This window comes from Lemur catta, chromosome 7 (genome assembly GCF_020740605.2).
Source record: "Lemur catta isolate mLemCat1 chromosome 7, mLemCat1.pri, whole genome shotgun sequence".
Taxonomy (NCBI): Eukaryota; Metazoa; Chordata; class Mammalia; order Primates; family Lemuridae; genus Lemur; species Lemur catta.
This window is the reverse complement of record NC_059134.1, coordinates 6,858,766-6,882,333: the sequence shown is the minus strand read 5'-3', so window position 1 is coordinate 6,882,333 and position 23,568 is coordinate 6,858,766. Positions and strand designations below refer to the sequence as shown.

General features: G+C 42.1%; 2 protein-coding genes across 9 annotated transcripts in view; one reads left to right on the top strand and one right to left on the bottom strand.

Annotated features, from left to right (window-relative positions):
• The first annotated feature begins 103 nt into the window (after nucleotides 1–103).
• Nucleotides 104–6,133, top strand: SRPRA (SRP receptor subunit alpha). The gene is made up of 14 exons (XM_045557515.1): nucleotides 104–366; nucleotides 953–1,036; nucleotides 1,324–1,487; nucleotides 1,682–1,842; nucleotides 2,086–2,245; nucleotides 2,374–2,527; nucleotides 2,755–2,846; nucleotides 2,953–3,071; nucleotides 3,211–3,297; nucleotides 3,600–3,772; nucleotides 3,874–4,087; nucleotides 4,519–4,682; nucleotides 4,761–4,859; nucleotides 5,026–6,133. Exons 1-14 carry the CDS (start codon nucleotides 250–252, stop codon nucleotides 5,152–5,154), a joined length of 1,917 nt encoding a protein of 638 aa, XP_045413471.1. The 5' UTR covers nucleotides 104–249; the 3' UTR covers nucleotides 5,155–6,133.
• Nucleotides 6,134–6,529: 396 nt separating this feature from the next.
• The window catches only part of FAM118B (family with sequence similarity 118 member B), a 45,159-nt gene continuing 28,120 nt past the window's right edge, over nucleotides 6,530–23,568 (bottom strand). For 5 of the 8 annotated variants that reach the window (XM_045557522.1, XM_045557518.1, XM_045557521.1 and 2 more), the window contains 5 exons: nucleotides 15,596–15,823; nucleotides 13,118–13,246; nucleotides 11,510–11,795; nucleotides 7,322–7,381; nucleotides 6,530–7,062 (listed from right to left, as the gene is read on the bottom strand). In XM_045557522.1, the coding sequence (XP_045413478.1) occupies nucleotides 7,049–7,062; nucleotides 7,322–7,381; nucleotides 11,510–11,795; nucleotides 13,118–13,246; nucleotides 15,596–15,823 (717 nt within the window). In that variant the 3' untranslated portion in view covers nucleotides 6,530–7,048. The remainder of the gene's footprint in view (nucleotides 7,063–7,321; nucleotides 7,382–11,509; nucleotides 11,796–13,117; nucleotides 13,247–15,595; nucleotides 15,824–23,568) is intronic. The other 3 variants (XM_045557517.1, XM_045557523.1, XM_045557524.1) reach the window with 3 other exon arrangements.

The following is a 23,568-nucleotide window of genomic DNA, read 5'->3' as shown; positions in this document are numbered from 1 at the left end:
GCCCCGGGCCCCGCCCCCACGCGCAGGCCCCGCCCCCACGCGCAGGCCCCGCCCCCGCCCGGCGTCTACGTCGGTCCCGCGCGCCCGCGGGCGGAAGCGGGCGGGAAGCCCGCGGCTCGGGACGGAAGTGCGTCTGAGCCGGTTTCCGGGGCTGCTGGTGTGACGTGTCCCGCGCCTGGCGCAGCAGGAAACGGCGGCGATCGCGGCCTGAGCTCCCGGCGCCGGCCCAGCTGCTCTCCCGCCGCCGCCATGCTCGACTTCTTCACCATCTTCTCCAAGGGTGGGCTCGTGCTCTGGTGCTTCCAGGGCGTGAGCGACTCCTGCACCGGGCCCGTCAACGCGCTGATTCGTTCGGTGCTGCTGCAGGTACCGCCCCCGCGGGATCGGAACGCTTCCTCCCTGACCCTGGCCGTGGTCCCCTTCGACGGACCGTCCTGCGCCTCCCCGCCGCCCTCCCTGCCCACCTCACGCTGGCCACGCGCCCGTAACCCGCACTCCGCTGCTTTCTCCGCCCGCGTCGGTCCACTCCGCAACTTTGCGACGCCCCGACCTCCGGTGTCCGGGACTCTAGCCGGATCTCAGCTCCGTTTGGGACTTCCCTCCACTCCTTCCATTCGGCCCCACCAGCTTGGTTTTCTGTTATTTCGAGGCTGGATGAGATAATGGATGGAAAACGCTTTTGACACATCTGCTAGTAGACCTGCTTGTTCACATGGCTACTTCCCTTCTGGCTCCCACGTGTCTTGCCTTCTCTCTCTCCCCTTTTCTCCTTTCCCCAACTCCTTTTCTTTCTGGTGGAATGCTGGAGAGAAATGCCCCAGCATCCTCTTGTCCTGGGGGCAGGTTTGACTTTGGGGAAAATATCTGGGTCTTTTCCAAAGGTAATCCCCAAGGGGCCTAAGTCTGGGTTTTCTGGGGATAGGCTGAATTCTGAGACACACTCTTTCTCTAGGAGCGGGGAGGTAACAACTCCTTCACCCATGAGGCACTCACACTCAAGTATAAACTGGACAACCAGTTTGAGCTGGTGTTTGTGGTAAGTAGGGGTATTTTAGCGGGACAATGATTACATTCTCAACATTGTTCTGGTTAATCGCACCCAGTGTATATGATGAAGTAACTGAGAAAGCTAGGAAGGTGGGGGGCGAGGGGTCAGCGTTAGCAGCAGCTTCTGGGCCCAGGCAGAGAGCTTGGCTGTCTGTCAGAACAGGGAAACCTGCCAGGTGGCTGAGGCTATCTCTGGAAGCCTGGGTTGAGTTGGCTCCCCTCCGTTCTGGCTGGCATATAAGCAAATCTGTTGGCTCTGTTTCTTTCCCTAAACAGGTTGGTTTTCAGAAGATCCTAACACTGACGTATGTGGACAAATTGATAGATGACGTGCACCGGCTGTTTCGGGACAAGTACCGCACAGAGATCCAACAACAAAGTGCTTTAAGTCTATTGAATGGCACTTTTGATTTCCAAAATGACTTTTTGCGGCTCCTTCGGTGAGAGGCCTCCCTTCTCAAAATAAATTTCCCTTCCTGAACATAGTTCAAGGGTGGTAAATTGTGTGTTCAAAGACACTCCTAATTTGCTGCCCATTTCTGATTGTCCCCTTGGTGTGAAGGTCCTTTCTCTGGACTTTTGAGTTTTCTTCCTGCGTGGAATAGAAAGATCAACCATTCTCTTTTCTCTTTAGTGAAGCAGAGGAGAGCAGTAAGATCCGCGCTCCCACTACCATGAAGAAATTTGAAGATTCTGATAAGGCCAAGAAACCTGTGAGGTCCATGATTGAGACACGGGGTGAAAAGCCCAAGGAAAAAGCAAAGAACAGCAAAAAAAAGGGGGCCAAGAAGGAAGGTGAGTTTGAGTTCCTGAGGCATACTGGGACATGAAAGGTATTAACGTGGTGCTGAAGATTGAGGTGGTCCTTCTTTTTGTCATTGCTTGCCCCTTCCTCATTCACATGCTTCCCACCCTCACTGTCATCCCCAGGCCTTGTGATCGCAAAATGTTTGCTCTTAAAGATTTATAAGACTTTTAGCCATTGTGTAGTTGATTGGGATTTGGTCTTTTTTCTCCAGTGAGGTTTCTTCCTAACAGGTTATGATGGCTCTTTGGCTACCAGCAAAGCAGTCCCTGCAGAAAAGTCCGGTCTCCCAGCAGGGCCTGAGAATGGAGTAGAACTTTCCAAAGAGGAACTGATACGCAGGAAGCGAGAAGAGTTCATTCAGAAGCATGGGAGGGGTGTGGAGAAGTCCAGGTGAACACTCTTTCTCCAGTACTCTCAAAATACTGTTATCTAGCCACACTGGGGGCAAGGGAGCTCCTTTCAGGCTCATGATTCCTTTCCTACTTCCCCATAATGCTTTGTACCATGATGCATTGCAGCAAGTCCACGAAGTCAGATGCTCCAAAGGAGAAGGGCAAAAAAGCACCCCGGGTGTGGGAACTGGGTGGCTGTGCTAACAAGGAAGTCCTGGATTACAGTACTCCGACCACCAATGGAGCCCCTGAGACTGCCTTATCTGAGGATATCAACTTGGTAAGAGGCAACTGAGGCCAGAGTGAAGGTCACCTTTAATAAGAAATTAGGGACAAAGTAGAGACTAAGAGGGTGATACCTGGATTTCCTTGAGGGAGTGTTATATTTGGAGCTTCCCCAAGTCAGAGAGACAGAGCAATGTGGACAGGGTAAATCCTGGGCTTTTTCCTCATTCAGAGGCCTTAGTATTCCTGACCTCATCTCCTTCCTTTCCCCATATCCTCCAGATTCGAGGGACTGGGCCCCGGGGGCAGCTTCAGGATCTGGACTGCAGCAGCTCAGATGATGAAGGGGCTGCTCCAAATTCTACCAAACCTAGGTAGGGGGATTTCAGGTGGGGGGTGGTATGTATGGCTATAGAATTTGTTAATACAGAACTCCTGCCTACTGGCTTTCTATGTTATTTGTGATGTTCTTGCCTGCAGTGCTACCAAGGGGACGCTGGGTGGCATGTTTGGGATGCTGAAGGGCCTTGTGGGGTCCAAGAGCTTGAGTCGTGAAGACATGGAATCTGTGCTGGACAAGATGCGTGATCATCTCATTGGTAAGTTCTGAGGACCGGGCTGACCCATGTTCTCGGGGGTTGGTATAGTTGAGAGCAAAACACCTAGAATTTCTCAGCTGTACTATAAATGTTGGTCACTGTTGACAGGGAACTCACATACCTGTCCCCCTCTCCTCAGCTAAGAACGTGGCTGCAGACATTGCCATCCAGCTCTGTGACTCTGTTGCCAACAAGTTGGAAGGGAAGGTGATGGGGACATTCAGCAGTGAGTATCTCCCTTGAGTCAGAAAGTGTTTACGCATACCAAGAGGTTAAGCACATAGATCTCCATTCTTACTAGGTAGGTGACTCTTGGCAAATTCCTTAACCTCTAAACCTCTACTGTATAACCTAGACTTTTAAGAGTTATTACGAAGATTAACTTAGTAACCATATAGTGCTTACGCTTTGGATTCCTGGGACAAGGTCCTAGTATCGTCCTAGTGTCCTTAGCTCAGAAAGGTGTTAGGCATTTTCGAATGCATTCCCTGTGTTCTGTGGCTGCAACCCCTCTGCCTCCCCTTTCAGCGGTGACTTCCACAGTAAAGCAAGCTCTGCAGGAGTCCCTGGTGCAGATTCTGCAGCCACAGCGTCGTGTGGACATGCTCCGGGACATCATGGATGCCCAGCGTCGCCAGCGCCCTTACGTCGTCACCTTCTGTGGTGTCAATGGAGTGGGGAAGTCCACTAATCTCGCCAAGGTCAGTGCAGCGCCCCATGCTGCCACTGATGCTGCTTTTCTCCCCACGTCTCACTTAGGACCTTGGTTCTAGGTGACAGTTTTCTTACCTCTTTTGCACAGATTTCCTTCTGGCTGTTAGAGAATGGCTTCAGTGTCCTCATTGCCGCCTGTGACACATTTCGTGCCGGGGCAGTGGAGCAGCTGCGTACACACACCAGGCGTTTGAGTGCCCTACACCCCCCAGAGAACCATGGTGGCCGTACTATGGTGCAGCTGTTCGAGAAGGGCTATGGCAAGGATGCTGCTGGCATTGCCATGGAAGCCATTGCCTTTGGTACAGTGCATTGGGAGGTGTAACGGCTTGTTGGGGCCCCTTTTCCTTTTTGGGTTCCCTTGGAACATGCATAGCATCAGCTTACCCTACTACAAATGGGATGTTCGATACCAGGAGGAAGTCAGGATTCATTACTTGCCACACTGTGCTTTTGGGTAATATTAATATGAGTAATTGCAGGTAAAGCTAATATATCTTACTCAAAGGAACCTGAATTTGGTCCCTTTTATCCTATTGTTATCCTTTTCCCACGTTTGGTGATGGCCAAGCATAGAATAAGTTTTTTCTCATATTGCCTTTTAACCAAATCAGAGCCCAAGAAAGTAAATAGGTTTTTAATACAGCAAGGCTAGGACTTTTTGAGAGGAAGCTGGATTTGAGCAAGAGTGACAGTCTAGTTATCTTGAGTTGACAGTTTTTTCTCTCTCTAGCACGTAACCAGGGCTTTGATGTGGTGCTGGTGGACACGGCAGGCCGCATGCAAGACAATGCTCCCCTGATGACTGCCCTGGCCAAACTCATCACTGTCAATACACCCGACTTGGTGCTGTTTGTGGGAGAGGCCTTAGTAGGCAATGAAGCTGTGGACCAGCTGGTGAGGGCTAGGGCCCGCTTACCTTTGCAGCCTAAGCTTTGCCAGTTAGATGTTTCTTATGTAGCCTTTTCTTTCCAGGTCAAGTTCAATAGAGCCTTGGCCGACCACTCTATGGCTCAAACACCTCGGCTCATTGATGGCATTGTCCTTACCAAATTTGATACCATTGATGACAAGGTAAATCAAGGTTGATGACACAAGACTGTGAGACTGGAGGGTGGAATGGGCATTTGTCACAAGGGAGCAGAAGGTGTAAGGACACCTTGGCTCCAAAGCTTCCTGTTGCTGAGGGAATAAGTGAAAAGTGGGCTGAGTAGACTGACTGCCCCCTTCTCCACTTTAGGTGGGAGCTGCTATTTCTATGACGTATATCACGAGCAAACCCATCGTCTTTGTGGGCACTGGCCAGACCTACTGTGACCTACGCAGTCTCAATGCCAAGGCTGTGGTGGCTGCCCTCATGAAGGCTTAATGTGGCTCTTGCCCAATACCAAATCGCTGCTTTCACCCACAAGCCGCTATTCCTGTATCAAGAATGTGCTTTCGAGTATGTGAGCAACTCAGTCTTCAGTGTAGTACAAAGGCAGAGTGAGGGGACCGCGGCTCCTTTAACCCCAGTCCCCGTTCAGCCTAGCCTCAACCTGCAGGGAGGGCCTAATCATGTTACAATCATTGTCCCCCGACCCCACTCCCCATGGGCCTCCCCCTTGCTACACAGGCATCCCCTTCACTCTGCCGACAAACTCAGTCTCATTACAGCTTTGACCAGTAGTTAGGAGACCCAGCACCAGAGCTTTGCTCGCTAGTGTGGTCACGGAGCCGTCTGAGCCTAATGTGCATTTTGAAGTCCCAGCTCCGTTAGGTTCAGAGACTCTTCCAGTTCCAGAGCCAGCTCTGGGTCTTGAATGGCACCTCTAAGATATACAAGCTCACAGGTCCCCAGAGGCAGGATGATACCCACCTCACTGTGGCAGTGTGTGGCCTGTTGTTAATTGCTGCTAATTCTAATTCTGACGACCCCTACCCCTTTGTTTCCTCAAAATATCAGCCAGGCCAGAGTGACATGTTACAAATGACAAAATATGAGTCCCTGCTTCCCTCAGAAATAAGGGAGCTGAGCTACAGTGTTGCATTGGGCTTTTGAGCCTTCAACTCTTCCCCACTCCCAGATCCAGACCCAAGCTTTGCATGTTCCCCTTCTTGGGAGAAAACCAACTGTCAGAAGGGTATGTGTTGTCCCTCCCCCTCCACCTTCCTGAGTGGTCCTGGCTCTTCCTCAGCCTTCTCCTCTACAGTGCCTGTAGACAAGAGCTACACTGAAGAATACAAACTTCTCATTAAGACTTGTCCTGTAGCTTGGCATTACAGATATGCTATTAGTGCAATAAGGTGAAGGCTGTCTGCCCAGAGAAATACATAATTTATATAAGAAAATAAATTTCATAAATAAATTGCCTCTTAGCTCTTGGAGTTCTTTTATATAGGATTCAAAACTAAAATCCCACATCACACTAACCACAGTTCTTAGAGGGGTGGGGAACCTGTGGCGTTTTGACTGGATCCAAATTTTACAGAACATCCTTGTATTAAAAGGGGCGCAGCAGAGAAAGGTGACAGAACAATCCTGCAGTCAGAAGGCTGCAGGTTCACCACCCTACACAAGGAGAAGGGCAACAAAGCAGGCGCTGATAATGCTGAGGGGCAGGGTAGTGACCGTTCCCAGAGTGAGATCGTCCCCCCTGCAAGGTGAAAGAACAGAACCTTAGATTTAAAATTTGAGTTATAAAAATCAGGCTCATGATACAAGTCACATTTTCTACAGTGACTCTAAAAGTAGAGCCAGGGCTCTGGCATGTAAGTGAACAAGCTTTTAATACAGCTCAGTTATGTAAAATACTGTACACTGTAAAAGATCTAGAAAACTAGAGCTTCAACTCATGTTTTAAAAAAGCCATTACACTTAATTGAAAAACCAAGTATAGAGTACAAAACTGCAACAGCAGCCATGGTGATTCCATGTGTCTGTGTCCCCAAGTCCATCCAGAGCTGCAGCCACACTCAGTGGAGGTGTCACACTGGTCTGCTGTGTGGACACAAGCATGTCCAGCCTGGGGAGCAAGGAGGGGCTGCATTCAGGTCCTGTTGTCACTTGGGTATTCTTGAACTGGAACAGGCAGAACATCAAGAACCAGCTGGCATGAAGGATTCAGTTGGAACACATCCCCCTACTCTATCCCCAGCCTTCAACCTCTGCGTATTGGTACTTCTAGGGAGCTGTGTTGCGTTCTTGTAAGTTTACTTGTTAAACACTGTCCACGGTAGGGCCTTTACAGCTCGGTCTAATGGTGGTGATTTCTCTAGCTCGCTCATGTACTACAGCCTGTGGAGAGAAAGAGAAGGTAGAGAATGAAATGAAGTTTCACAGGACAGGTTTATGCATCTAAAACTGCAGATATTTAAGTCAATCCTAACCCTTTCAGAAAGCAAGACATAGGAAAGTCTAAGAATCTTATAGAAGACTTGATAGGAAAAGACAATCCTTAACAGGTAAGAGAGAAAAGTCATTCTCCATAGTCTTAACTAAGTCCTAGGAAAGCTTCCTGCTGACAGATTGATGCAGAGAATAGGAAACAGTATACCTCTTATTTCACTGTGTGCTGCAGACGAGCCATTTAGCTGACCTTCTCTCACCATCCCTGCTAAACACAGAGGACATCAGCGTCAGACATTAGACGGAAAAGCTGAAACTATCAATAGCAAAAAAACCCAGCCAACTACAGAGAGACCAGGGCATGTGGTATGACTGGAAAGGATGGCATTTAGAAATGAAACACAGAGAAGAAAAGGAAGTGGGAAGAACAAACTGGAGTAGTTTTGAGACTTGTGTTAACAATGGGGAAGCAGTAGGGGTCTTCAGTGCACTAAGACTGCTTCTAAACAAAACATTACACATAGAAGGAAAGTCCCTCTATAGAAGAGTAAGTTGAGGTAAAAAAAAAAATTCAATCTAAGGATGGGGAGCTACGTGAGTGAGCAAATTCAAGCAAAATGAAAAGTAGCAGATACTCCCACAGTATAAAATGGCTGTATCTGTGCTATCCAATATGGCACCACTAGGTTTATATGGCTACTTGGTTCCAAATTACATTAAAAATTGCATTCCTCAGTCACACTCGCCTCATTTCAAGTGCTTAATAGCCAATGTGGCTTGTGTATACAGACTGGACCGTGCAGAGTATAAAATATGCTTATGGTTGCAAGAAATTCTACTGGACAACACTGGGATAGATAACAGTATAGGAAAGTATAAAACTAAACACATAGAAGAAACTAATCATCAGAAATATGGTCAATTAGAGTATAAACAGACACGGCACTCAAACATACAAACCAGCATTGGCAATCACCCACTAAAATATGCACACCCTTGCAACATTACTTACAATACAGAAAACCGGAAAAAAAAAAATCAAATTGCCTAACATAAGGGAATAATTAGGTAAACTGTAACATCCACAAAGGACTATAACATCAGTCAATTAAAAATAGTATTTATAGACTATATAGCAATGTGGGAAAATGTATGAGGTACTACTGAATTTAAAACATACTAAAACTATGTACACTTTGTTTATAACTGGAAAAAATGCATAGAGAAAACTGTTAATCAGAAATATACCAAAATAACTACGTGTGTGGTAACAAATTATAAGAATTATTTTTCTTGTCCCCATTATTTGATTTTTCTGCAACAAATGTATTAGATGCTACAAAATCATTTGAAGACAATTTTCACTAGGCAAAAGTGAGTACACAGCACAATGCCAGGCACATAAATGCTCAGTGTCAAAAAACAAAACAGCAAAACACCTGAAACCTCTCATCAGTCTCTATCTACAGAGACTCAAAACATAACCAAGGATGGAGGATAAGCTTGACTCATCCATCTCAAAATAAAGTTTTAACCTAAAACTGCTCTGTAGGATTTCAAACTACAAACTTACCTGACCATTCTAGTAAAGCCCCTGTCCATACTGAAAGTCCTGGATTTTTAAAAATATACAATACCTTAATGACATAACATTGGGGAAAGCCACTCTGGGTAGGTAACCTACATAGCTAACAACAGAATTTGTGCCATTCCACAACATTTCTGATGTTTTTTATTAAGAAGATATTTAGTGCAATAGAAATAGTTGCCCAGAGGGATTTTTTTTTTTTTGAGACACGGTGTCACTCTGTCACCCAGGCTAGAAGGCTAGAGTGCAGTGGCGTCATCATAGCTCACTGCAACCTCAAACTCCTGGGCTCAAATGATCCTCCTGCCTCAGCCTCCTGGGTAGTTGGGACTATTGGCGTTAGCCACTACACCTGGGTAATCTTTTCTGTTTTTAGTAGAGATGGAGTCTCGCTCTTGCTCAGGCTGGTCTCAAATTCCTGGCCTCAAACAATCCTCCCACCTCGGCCTCCCAGAGTGCTAAGATTACAGGCGTGAGCCACTGTGCCCAGCCCAGAGGGATTTTGTTGTTTTAAATTTTACTATCTTTCCTGGGTAGAAGATCTCAAAATATAGATCAAATGAAGTATGTGGAGCTTGGGTGTGTATCTCTTGTTAATGAAAACAGAACACATGGGATAGAAAAGCCTACTCAAAGTCTTGAGTGTGTGCAAAGAATAGCAGAAGAGTCTGGAACACTACAGGACATCAGAAAAACATCCCCAAGGAATAGCAAATAGTTTTCACAAAAGACACAAACCAAAAGGTTTGTTTTTCTAAGGGTTTTCTAAACCTTCTGGAGAAAGGGCAGGCAGAGTTTGCAGTGTTCACATGCTGATAGTTTTTTAAAGTCTTGTTTTGTCAACGCATAGCCATGGAAGAGCTTGTGAAATTTTTCATTACAGGAGAATTCCACCTGAAGCCATCTGATTCAAAAAAGAAATCTAGGAATTATTAGATTTATGAACACTTCTATATATTAAATTACCCATACTTTAATAGGCCCCCAAAGATGCAATCAGATTGTCAGTGAAAATATTATGTAACTTTTCCGGAACATAGAATATATGTACAACAGCAAGTGTCTCTGGAACTAGATGGGTAAGTCAGAATGTCCATACCCTGGAGCCTGGCTTTACTCGGTGTGAGGTTTTAGAAAGCATCCTTCAGTATAGCTGACACCAAAACTCTCTGCATTTTATAGGGTTATTGGGAATTTGCCTACAGCAATTAATAAACCAAGACTTCAGTAACTATTTTGCTCTTTATTGTTAGAATGTGGAGGTAAAATATCAAGTGAGTGGTACCCCAACCTCTGACTTTAACACCACCACAACAGTTCCCAAATAGCATTTGTAAAGTTTGTCTTCTGTTTATAAAAATAATGCATAATCATTGTAGAAAATGCTCACATAGAAATAAAAAAACCCAACACTTTAAATCCTACTGCCTAAAGATAACCAGTTATTTTAGTAATGATTCCAGATATTTTTTTCCCTTCACTCCTGTCTGACATCCTTTTAAAGTTATTTTATATTAGTTTATTTAGCATTTCAACTTTCACTCCTCAATAGATTTTACGTATTTCTCACACGCTTCTTCACTCATTAGTTTATCTAGTTCTGAAGAGTTACTCAGTGTCTACAGCAACAAGAGCATGATGAATGAAAAAAAAAAGATATAATTAAAAATATAAAAGAAATTTTAAAAAGTTAAATGTTACTCAGTGTCCTCTTGATCAGCCAACCATCTTCATAAGATTTGTTGACAAGTCCTGGATTTTCTGCAAGAACTTCATTCATTTTACTTCTCCTGATAAAGGAGAACAGAGTGCACAAGCGGCTTTCACACTTTTCAAAGCACCAACCACATCTTGTTTAATTTTTTCCCAACTTCAGGCAGACTACAGTAAATATCTCCCAAAACAAATCTGCAAAATTCCCACTGTTCCGGTACCATTTTCTGTTATATTCTGGTTTCTCTGTGCGTTTACCCAGTGAAAGCAGAGCAGGTCCCGTGCAGCATCTGGACGGTGCCTGCCCTCTGTGGGCAGAGCTGTGGCGGGTGGGTGAGGTACAGGCCATGGCTCACATGGTCTGCATGGTCTGAGCCACTAGAGGTGCCATGTTTGCAGGTGTCTGACATCCTTCTGTGGCAGTGAAAACATTTTCTCTTCTATGGCTTCATTTTATTGCATCAGTTTAATAAATATTAGTGTATCTACAGAATCCTCTACTGATTGGGACATTTTAGGTTCCTTCCAATTTTTTGCCATTATATATACAAAAGAGATTACATCCTCACACATGCATCTTTGTACAACTGTGTGATTGTGCAATCACCCAATCATCTCCTTAGGAGAAATTTCTTCTAAGATGAATTGTATTGATGGGATTTCTACATCAAAGGCTTTTAAATTTTTGACACATACTCTAAATTAATTTTCATAAAAGCTGTACTAATTTTACCTTCCCACCGATACTGCATGAATAAATTTCTTTCATCACAGCCCTAGCCAAAACTGAGTGATCATTATTTTGAAATCTAAATCCTAACTGCACTTCATTGATAACTACTGAGGCTGAACATCTTTACATATATTCTTCATTCTTCCCACTTCTACACTTAACTACTGTAATATGCCTTTTGTCCATTTTCCTACTATCCAAATGGCATTTGAGTGTAACCTGAAGACTAACTGTGACCTTCTCCACAATTTGGTCTGTTATTACATTCCCGTTCTTGGCAATGATTTTACCCACCACAAATACACAAAAGGCTCAAGAGCTGTTGCTCTCTGATCTCCCTCAGTCTCAAGAACGCATCTTACCAGATCTACCCCTTGTGGAGATCTCACATGTCAGTCGCTTAAAATATTCCGGAAGATCAGCATAGTCATTTCCATAGGAGATGACCTTAATCCCCTTGTCCAGCATGTTTTCTCGAAGCTTCTTGAACTCATCTACATCTCCTCTCCGAACCAGCATGAAATGTTCTAAGTCGGATTTGTGCTTGACGGCCTCCAGGAAGAGGGCCTGGAAAGTGGTGTCGTCCACAGTCCAGCCACAGCCCAGGAAAAGAAATGACTTGTTTTCGTAGAGTTTTTGAATCTCTCTCTTGAAGGAACAGAAACATATTAATGACATAGTGAAGACACACACAAAGCAGGTCTGAAACAAAGTCAACAGGTTCATAACCACTACATTTAGCAGAGTGTGATGACCAATGACCACGATTTAAGAGGGCTGATACGGCCCATGAGAGAGGCTGACCTGCTTATTACAATAACGTGATGATTGCGCTAAAATTTTACCCTTACTTATTCTTCTGTAGGCTCCCTGACCAGGGTTTCGCAGGGTTGGCACTGATCTACTGGTTTTATGGTTTATTTTCTAAATTTTTGTGCCCAGAGGTCACTGGGCAACGAGTAGGTCTCTTCAATGTATCTTACTCTTTCCATTTTCTGGACCACATTTGCCTTTTTCTGCCTTAAGAACTGAACTATGGATCACCAGAGAAGGTAATTCCATCACCAGATTTGCTCAAAGGAAGTCTAATACTTAGAACATCGATGTGTATGTATGTATGTACATATGTTGTGTATATGTGCAAGTATGTATATACACACACATAAAAACATTAGAAATATTTTGTGTAGGGGATCACTCAGTATCAGTGATGGACGCAGTTACAGCAGATGTCAGGGAGAGAATAGGTGAAAAAAAGTACCTTATACTTCAGAAAACATCGTATTTTCCTGGTCCTTCTTTTGCCACATCATATAAAGATGCTACCATCCTACGTGACCCAGTCCCGAGAACAGCCAGCACATACAATCTCAGAGCTGGGGGCCAGTGAATTTCCCCACATACTGCTGGGCCAGGGAGTGCTTCTGGTTTGAGTATGTATGTGGAAATAAGTCTAAACCTTGCATCATAAAGGATCAATAAGCTTTTTCACAAAGAAGAGGAAAACCTCCATTTTATCACCCTAGCCAAATTTTTTTTCGTTTTTTTCTGTAAGTGTTAATTCAATACGAGCCCATTGCCACTTACACAAAATCTCTTTAGAATGTATGCCCTATTAGTGGTTGGTCTGTAAAATAATGTAAATTACTTTTGGCACAGAGAGGGTTACTAGTAAGCCAAATGATGAAAAAGGGCATTCTTTGCGTGTGAAGATAATGCCAAGGACGGTGCACCATTTGCTGGCTGTCAATCAAGTGCACACAAGGACCCTAGGGTTTGATACCTTAAGAGAAGTTCTGCATTTCCTAAGACGGCATGCACACCCACAAGCTAAGAAGCACAGAAATAATGTCTGACCTTCCTATTTCTGATTAATGAAAAGAAAATGTTCCCCCTTTAAGACCTATGGCATGTTTGGAGAGGCTTCCCAGGAAGGAGTTCCTGAGGCCAGCAAGATCAGCAGCACTCACCATAACTTCGGTGTTCCTGAGCACGTTCTGATATCCCGCTGGATGAAGGACAATGCCACTAGGGTTGGTGTAGACCCCATGGATGTGCAACACACTCAACTTCCTCTTCTCCTGAGCCCACTCTAGGACCTGCACAATACACATATAGCCCACCAGGTTGGCAGGGCTGAGCACCTGCTTCAAGGTCACAATGGGCAAGAGGCTGCTTTGAGGACTGACTTCTGACCTAACTCCCAGCTTCATGGTATCATAGGACAAGAATGCAAAACCTGATGTGGTCTAAGTTTCCACTTCAACAATGATGGCAGCAAGTCTGGTGATTTCTCTTTGAAAGCAACAATCAAAAATTAGAATTTGTCCTCATCTGCAGAAACCACAGGGGCCCTTTGCACTGGAGACATATGTGAGAGCTATGGAAAACTGTCCCAAGAAATCAAGCCTCCCTGCATCCAGGCCCTTTCACAGTGATTCCAGGACAGCCACAGGCTTGCTTTTAGCCAATGGGGCATTAGCGAACGCAGCCTAAGCAGAAGCTTGAAAACTGCCAGCACACAAATCTTTTTTCTCTTTTGAAACCCAGCTGCCATGTGGAGAAGGCTGGACTAGCCTGCTAGAGACTATGGCCCAGCCAACTGCCTGCATCTACGGGTGTGGAAGTGAGGTCCTTTTACAGCACCACCCCAAGTCTGACGGCCAGAGGACAGCCACTACGTGAGCAGGCTGCAAAACCAAAACTACCCAGTTGAGCTACTGAGCCCAGCTCAAATTGGTAATTCACTTTATCGTGGGCAAATAACATGTCTGTTGTTTTAAGCCACAAATTTTCAGGGTTGTTTCTTTTGCAGTAATAGATAAATGATGTAATAATCACTTCAGTCACCTCTGAGGAACCTAAAAGGCTGCCAGTTGAAGAACAACCATTTAGATAACAGTGACTGCCATAGCCACCTCATTCCATGGCTCCATTTTCCCAAGACTTGAGACAGTATACATTTATTCTTAATTGCGTTTTGAAGATACAGGGTGTGGACTGGGACAAAGAGGCACAGAGATTTAGAATTTGAATATTGCTAGGCCCCATTCTCACAAGTCAACAGCTTTAACCATTAGACTTGAACATTTCCCCTAATGCAGGCTAAAAATACAAAGCAAATATTAAGGCTCAAGGATGACATGAGGGAAAAACATCAAGTCTGGTAGATATCCTTAGCTTTAAAAAGACCCTTATGTTTCTGATGCCCACAAACACTTGGCCATAATCTTTGGCAATTTTATCAGGAACAGCACAGCAGCTATTCTAGCCACTCATTTAAAAATTTCACTCAGTCATTTATTAATTCTAAAACTATTTGCGGAGCACCTACTGTGTGCCAGGTAGTATCTGAGCTATGAATAAAAAAGGCTGGCATAGTACCTGTCCAATGGAGTTACTTACTATTCCTGTGGGGTAAATAGTCAGAAAACAAGATGAATAGCCAAGATAAAAACTGCAAGTTATAGTAAGTGCTATGAGGGAAATAGACAAGGCAATGGAGTAAAAAGTAAGTGTCCAATGTAAACAGGATGGTCAGCGGTGGTCTGTCAGAGGCAATGCCCCTTAAGGTGAAGGAGGAGCTGACCGTACAAGCATGAGGGAGTGGGTGGGACATATTCCAGCCAGAGAAAAATCAGTCTTTATGGCACCATTTCTCTAAATCCAATTTTCTTTTAAAGTCTGGCCTCAAGGTCAGCAAAACCACAAGCGTGGTATTATAGCTACTACTCTGGCAGGAGGAGTGCTGTGGCAATGAATGCCAGTGGGCAGATCACTTATCTATTCAATTCTGTTTAGCTGGGCTCTCAACTGGATGTAAAGGCAGGTTCCTGAGGAAACAAAGTGTAGAATGAAAATTACAAAAACCACAGAGCAGGTCAAATGAGACCTTAAGGACTCATCTTGTTAGCTGACACAGATCAACATCTATAATTCAACCTTATGGTAGATGAGTATATTATGGTAGGTACAGTACAGCTATGTTAAAAAAAAAAAAAGTCTGCTGAGGTTTCCACTAAACATTAAACCTCAACCCAGCTATCACTTGGCCTGGAAATTGCTCTTCCAATCAGCATAAAGTAGTTTCACACATTTTCAATAGATGCCATAAAGAATGTATCCTAAAACTCTAAATCAATATTACCAATATCACATCACCTGACATTATCAAGTGCTATGGAGATCTTAGAGTTCAAATGACTTCCTCTAATCTTGCTTTAAAACTGGGTAAATTCATCAAAAGTCATAGAACTGAACATTTTTAAGATCTATGCATTTTGCTATATATTGATTTATCTTAAAAACAAAAAAATCCAAAAACGCAATCAGGGAAAAGAATCTTCCTTTCTAGTTCTATAAATACCAATATACCAACTAGAAAACAGCTTTTCTGATGAAAATATAATCCACTAGCCTGACGAAGAGACTGATGGTTTCCTTTTTACCTTTTTCTCATCAGTAAGATCAAGGGATTCAAGTTGTTTTCCCTGATCTGCTGCATACAGTTCCAGGAGATTATCAAAATTTGTAGTTAATACAAGAGCTCCATTTTCCATCAGGTGGAGAACTGACTGAAGGAGCTGTTTTCCAGAATCTTCCATCTTTGACTCCAAGTCATCAAATACTTCATATAAACAGTCTTTGAAAAATGTGGATCGAACATTACTGGTACGCTGGGAAGGGATTAGAAAAACGAAAATTAATCCAAGGTGTTTGGTAGGTCAATTGTTTAAAGGACAGTAATAACAAATTTTTTAAAGAATATTTTTATTCAAAATAGGAATAAAATATCTCATAGGTATGTAATAAGGAAAATGGGGTGATACATGCAAAGTGCCTAGCACAATGTGTATAACACAAAGCAAGTGATCAATACTATTACATCTTATGCAATCAAGCATAAACTCTCTTAATACGCATTTTATAGAATGAAGAAAAACGGGCATGGCCAAGAGCTGTGAATTTACTATCAGTATTAAAGGAGAGCTGGAGTAGAAAACACAGCACCACTACCCTCTAATTAGGCCTCAAGTAACAAAGCAACACTTTCTGCTAAACTTTCCTTATCTGGGAATAACCATTGAAATACAGCTTTAAATGCAGCTTACCATCTTTTTCTAATCCTAGGCGTTCTGTACAGCTATTTACAGATTTAGGAAAAACCCTTTAACACCAATCAGCTCTAAACAGACTCCCTGTTTCTTAACACACGGTTGACTTAACTGCTTTCCCAGATTCATTCTGCATACATGTAAGTATCTCTGAGGCTTAATGAGGAAACAGAATACCTACCTCAGGTGGGAAGTTGACTTTATAACTGAAAAGACAAAAGTGGCCCCTGGGACAAAAGGAATTTGAAATGGGAAAGTGACTATGTAATGTGCTGTGACAAATATCTGATCCCTAGTCTATCCCTGAAATACCACTTGCCATGGTTTAAGAATGGGACCCCCAAAGTTCATGTGTTAGAAGTTTAATCCCCAAAGCACACTGTTGGGAGGTGGGGCCTATTAAGAAGTGATTAAGGCCAGGCATGGTGGCTCACGCCTGTAATCCTAGCACTCTGGGAGGCCGAGGTGGGTGGATCACTTGAGGTCAGGAGTTCGAGATCAGCCTGAGCAAGAGCAAGACCCTGTCTCTACTAAAAACAGAAAGAAATTAGTTGGCCAACTAAAAATATATATATATAGAAAAAATTAGCCGGGCATGCTGGCGCATGCCTGCAGTCCCAGCTACTCGGGAGGCTGAGGCAGTAGGATCGCTTAAGCCCAGGAGGTTGAGGTTGCTGTGAGCTAGGCTGACGCCACGGCACTCACTCTAGCCTGGGCAACAAAGTGAGACTCTGTCTCAAAAAAAAAAAAAAAAAAAAGGAAGTGATTAAGTCCTGAGGGCTCTCCCCTCGTGAATTGATTAATGTTGTTATTGTTCAAGGGGTCACAGTTATAAAGCTGAGTTTGGTCCTCTCTTGCTGTCTCTCTCTTGCCATGTGGTGCCTTCCACTATGACCTAGCAAGAGGGCCCTCAACAGATGTGGCCCCTCAGTCTTGGACTTCTCATCTTCCAGAACCACCAGCCAAATAAACCTCTATTGCTTATAAATTACCCAATCTGTGGTATTCTGCTATAGCAACACAAAACAAAGACACCATTCCATTAGATAGTATCAGATCAAGAATTAGTTGTGAAAGGCCCAGTATTTCCCATTCAAAACTATAAGTAAGTGCACTTGGCTGCTAGGGAGTAGATAGTTTTAGCCCCTTCTGCTTTTCCTCACAGTAGTTCCCCTGCCTTCCTGGTTTCCTTTCTGTGTCTTTCTAATAGTGAAATGATCAGATAAAGATCTGTTTCCATGGAGCCATCTACGCAGATTCATAAAACACATTTCAATTTGCCAAAGTATTTTATAAAATTGCCCGTTCTTTAATTATACCTGTCAAACAAGTAAATAAGCGGTAAATACTTTCACAGTGGAAACAGAACACAGAGGCGAAACAGTGCCTCTGACTGATGGGGACACACTCGCGTTCGTCCGGGCTCTGCCACTCTTCCATGCTGCATCCACCACTAGACAGGCTTCTCACTGTACCCCGCTGTCAGCAGGTTCAAAGATCCTTTTCTGGTGCTCAATAGATGGAATGACCTACAATTTGTGTAGCTTAGAATGTGGGCCATGGTTTTTAACTTTCCTCCATTCTCATGACATAATGGCATAAATAATTATATCACATATTAACCACATACAGGCAACCAACTAGGGACTCTAAACAATGTAATCAGATGAATAATCTGATCAGAAACAAACAGTGATGAATTTGTAACTGTAGTTATTGCATTTCACTATACATATGAGTCAACTACTATTGAATGTCAGGTATCTATTACAAAAAAAATATGATGCCCCTTTAACTCTATCAAAATCACAAACCCATTTACCCTATGATCTAGTGATCCCATTTCTGGGACTGTATCCACAAATACCATGCAAAGAAATGAAATGACACACACAAGGTTATCACTGCTACATTATTTGTAATAGCAGAAGACTGGAGAAAAGCCAAGTATCCGTATGCAGGCCACTGGTGTGGCCAAGTGCTCACATATAGAAGAATGGCATGGAAAGTTTTCCAGGATAGACTGTTAAGTAAAACAAACAAGTTACAGAACAGTATGTCTAGAATGCTAACTTTTGAGTTGGGGGTGGAGGTAGTGAGAGAAGAATAAATATAGGCCTCCTTTCTTGTATTTGCAATTACACTGAAAGGATACACCAAAAACTAGTAAGAGTAGTAACCTATGGGAGGTGGGTTTGGGGAGAGCAGAAAGATGAATACACAGGTGGAAGTGAGATGTCTTGATATACAAAAACCTTTTTATATCATCTTGATTTCTGCAGTGTGTGCACAATACCTACACAAAAAAGCAAAATTATGTTTTAAATTAAATAAAGAATACGTGACTTCCTTGTTCTTCCTATTAAGAACTCCTTGTGTTTTACAACTTCCTTTGTACTCTGACCCACACATACACACAATCATACACACTATATTGCAACACAGATGAAAAGGCCTAAATATGTGACAAGGTAATCGTGGGTGTGGAATATATTTTCTTGCTTCTAATAAAAGAAATACAGAAGGTTTAAACCTGGAAATAATTCCCCGAGTCACTTATTTTTAGCTAAATATCTTTTAGTTCTATTTCTTTAAGTTATTAAATCCTGCATATCAACATAGAAAGGAAAGAAGCTTTTATAACTGCATTGATTTCCTCATTTTAAGCTTTTCTCTCTTAAAGCAGATGACCTGGCCGGGCGCAGTGGCTCACGCCTGTAATCCTAGCACTATGGGAGGCCGAGGCGGGTGGATCGTTTGAGCTCAGGAGTTTGAGACCAGCCTGAGCAAGAGCGAGATCCCGTCTCTACTAAAAATAGAAAGAAATTAGCTGGACAACTAAAAATATATAGAAAAAATTAGCTGGGCATGGTGGCGCATGCCTGTAGTCCCAGCTACTCGGGAGGCTGAAGCAGAAGGATTGCTTGAGCCCAAGAGTTGGAGGTTGCTGTGAGCTAGGCTGACGCCACAGCACTCTAGCCTGGGCAACAGAGTGAGACTCTGTCTCAAAAAAAAAAAAAAAAAGGGCAGATGACCCGAGAACTAAATTTCCCACCAGTGGACTCTATTAGTAAAGACAATGGAATGAAAACATAAACAGAGAGATTCAGTAGTCAAAAGGAAATGCCAAACTCCCACACAACTTCTAAGGGCTTTTTCCCATTCATTTAAAATAGTGAACTGAATCCAATGCTACTTCATTTCCTTCTACTCTGTAATTAATTCTTCTCTTTCTAGTCCCAGATACAGTAAAAACAAAAAACAATGAACACCTAACTTCTCCTGTAATGTTAACATTTCTAGTGCATTTACTATGTCCCAGATACTTTATATACATTATCTCACTTATCCTTCACAAAACCCCATGAGGTACATAATATCCCAGTTTTACAGGTGCAAAAACAGATGCTGAGAAGTTAAGGTATTTGCCCAGGGTCCCAGTGCATTTAAATGGTAGAGTCTGATTCTGAAACCCACACTCTGTACTGAATACACAGCATATGAAACTGGCTCACTAGATGGGCCTATTAATCCCGTCATACTCTTGTTCCTTGTTAGACTTGATTCTTTAATACAGACATTTCCAAACAAACATAAAAGTATAACATATAAAACAAAACATAACTGCAATACTTCTATCACACCTAAAAATGTAGTAACATTAGTTCCTTAATATCAAATATTTAGTGTTTAAATTTCCTCTAATTAGGTCATTAAATATGAAATGTCCAATTTCGAATCCAAAGTGTAGTTTATTATATCTCAAACAAGAAGCAGTACAATTAATCAAAGTATGCACCCAAACTATCAACACAGTTTTGCCATCTTAATGGCAGGTTGTTTATGCCAGCAGCCAAGAAGCCTGGAGATTGAGTGGCAATGAAATAGCAAAAGGCATTTTTCACAGCTTGTTGAGCATTGAATATTTTTCCTTACAAGAAGTGGTCCAAAGCCTGGAAGTGGTAGTCAGTTGGTGCAAGGTCTGGTGAATATGGCGGATGACAGAGTTTCCAAGTCCAGCCTCTGTAGTTTGAGCAGCGTAGTGGGACATGTGGTTAAGTGCTGTCTTGCGAGAGGATTGGCCTGTCTCTGTTGACCAATCTTGGCGGCTCGATCACAAGCATCCTCATTATTTTGTCCAGTTCGTTACAGTAGACATTCAGTGTAATCAACAGAGCAGGTTTCATGAAGCTGTCTGTAGTGGATAATACCAGCACTGGACCACCAAACATCGTTAACTTTTTTTGATGAATATTCAGTTTTGGACTGTGTTTCGGCACTTCATCTTTATCCAACCATTGTGCCAAATGCTTGTAATTGTCAAAAAGAATCCATTTTTCATCACATGTAACAACATGGTGTACAAATGGTTCGCCTTTATGTTGTGACAGCAAAGAAAAGCAAGCTTTGAGATGATTTCTCTTCTGACACTCGTTTAATTCATGCAGAACCCATCTATCCAGCTTCTTTACCTTGCTGATTTGTTTCAAATGGTCCAATATTGTTGGAATAGTAATGTCAAACCTTGCTGCTAATTCACACATAGGATGAGATGGATTCACTTCCACTAGAGCTTTCAGCTCATCATTATCCACCTTGGTCTCAGGTCACCCACGTGGATCATTTTTAAGATTAAAATCACCAGAATGGAACTTCTCAAACTATTGATGTACTGTATGCTCATTAGCCACATCCTTCCCAAACACTTTGTGGGTATTTCGAGCTGTCTACGCTGCATTGGTTTCACAATGGAACTCATATTAGAAAATGACACAAATTTTTGACTTATCCATGGTTTCATAAAAATTGCTCTTAAAAAAAAATATGTGAAAGCTGATCACAAACCAAAATGTGCATTTGAAAGACTGTGGACATCCTTTTGCAATAAAAATAAAACAAAAAGTATCAAAGTGAAATGTCAGAGATATTAACTGTCAAACTGAGTACTTAAAGAAATCGTACATTTCACACTTAATAACCTAATATCTCATTTTTATTACTGAGTTATAATAGTTCTTTATATAGTCCAGATACTAGATCCTTGTTAGATATATCACCTGCAAATATTTTTTCCGTTCTGTGGGGTGTCTTCTCACTTTCTTAATGGCAAGCATTAAAGCACATAAGTTTCAAATTCTGATCATGTCTAATTTCTGTTTTTCTTTTGTTATGTGTGCTTATGGTGTCAGATCTAAGAATTCTTTGCCATGCTATCTTGACTACTATAGGTTTGTATTAAGTTTTGAAATCAGGAAGTTTGAGTCCTCCTACTTTGTTCTTTTTCAAGATTGTTTTTTGGCTATTCTTATGATTCTGTATGAATTTTAGAATCAGTTTGTCAATTTCTACAAACACACTGGCTGGGATTCCAACAGAGATTATGCTTAATTGTAGATCAATTTGGGGAGTATTACATCTTAATGATATTAAGTTTTCTGATCCATGAACATGGGATGTTTTTCCATTTAGATCTCTCACTTCTTTCAATGTTTTATAATTTTCATAATATAAGCTTTGCACTTCTTGTTAAATTTATTCATATTTCTTTTATTCTTTTTGATGCTGCTATAAGTAGAAGAATTTTAAAATTTCATTTTAGCATTGGTTCACTGCAAAAGTAAAGAAATACTACTGATTTTTATATATTGATCCTGTATCCTCCTCTCTTGCTGAACTCTTGTTAGTTTTAATAGTGTATTCCTTAGGATTTTCTATAGACAAGGTCATGTCTGCAAACAGACAGTTTACTTCTTTCATTCCAATAAAGATCTCTTTTCTTTCTTTTTCTTGCCTAACTGCCCTGGCTAGAACCTCCAAGACAACGTTGGATAGAATTTGCAGAGGCAGACAGCCTTGTCTTGTTCCTGATCTTAGGGGAAAGCATCTAGTGCTAGTCTTTCATCATTAAATATGCTGAGTTCTTCCTATACGGTTTTTTATCATGTTGAGGTAGTTTTCTTCTATTTACTAGTCTGTAGACAACTAGTTTCCTTCTTTCAACTAGTCTATAGAGTGGGTTTTTTAAATCATGAAAGAGTGTTAGATTTTGTTAAAACACTTTTTCTGCATCTATTGAGAAAATCATGTGGTCTCCTCCTTTATTCTTTTGATATGATATATTGATATTCAGATGTTAAACCTTACAGTCCCTGGAAAATTCTCACTTGCTCATGATGTATAATTCTTTTTATGTTGTGCTGCATTCAGTTTAGTTGTATTTTGATGAGGATTTTTGCGTCCATATTCTTAAGAGATAATTGGTTAGTATGTAATTTTCTTTTCTTACAATGTCTTTTGTCCGCTTTTTCTTATCAGGATAATACTGGCCTCATAAAATGAGTTGGAAGCGTTCTCTTGTATTTGTTGAAGTAGTCTGGGAAGAATTTTTAAATTTAAAAAGAAATTTAAAATTTTATTAGCACCTTCAATTAAAATGTTTGCATACATTCTGACTTTTTAAAATTGAGATATAGTTCATGTTACCATAAAACTTGCTCTTTTAAAGTGTACAATTCAGTGGTTTTTAGTATATACACAAGGTGCAACCACCACCACTATCTAATTCCAGAACATTTTCATTGCCCAAAAAACAAATCTGTGTACATTAGCAGTCACTCTCCATTCTCTTCTCCCTCAGCCCTGGCAAATATAGTCTACTTCCTATCTCTGTGGATTTGCCTGTTCTGGACATTTCATATGAATGGAATCACACAAAATATGTCCTTTCGTGTCTGGCTTCTTTTACTTGGCATAATTTTTTTTTTTTTCTTAAGAGACAAAGTCTTGCTCTGTCACCCAGGCTGGAGTACAATAGCGTGATCATAGCTTCTCTACAGCCTCAAGCTCCTGGGCTCAAGTGATCCTCCGCCCACCTCACTCTGAGTAGCCAGGACTATAGGCATGTGCTACTGCACCGGCTAAATGTTTTATAGAGGTAGGGTCTTGCTATATTGCCCAAGCTGTTCTTGAACTTGGGCCCTCAAGTGATCCTCCCGCCTCAGCCTCCCAAAGTGCCAGGATTACCAATGTGAGCCACCACACCCAGCCTATACTTAGCATAATGTTTTGAAGGTTCATCCATGTTGCAGCATGGATCAGTACTTCATTTATTTTTATAGTTGAATAAAATTGTATGAATAAACTATATTTATCCATTCATGAGTTGGACATTTGGGTTGTTTTCACTTTTTTGGCTACTATGAATAATGTTGCTATAAAAATTCGTGTACAGTTCTTACATGAATAGGCTTTCAATTCTCTTAGATATATACCTAAGAGTGGAATTGCTGGGGCATATAATAACTATT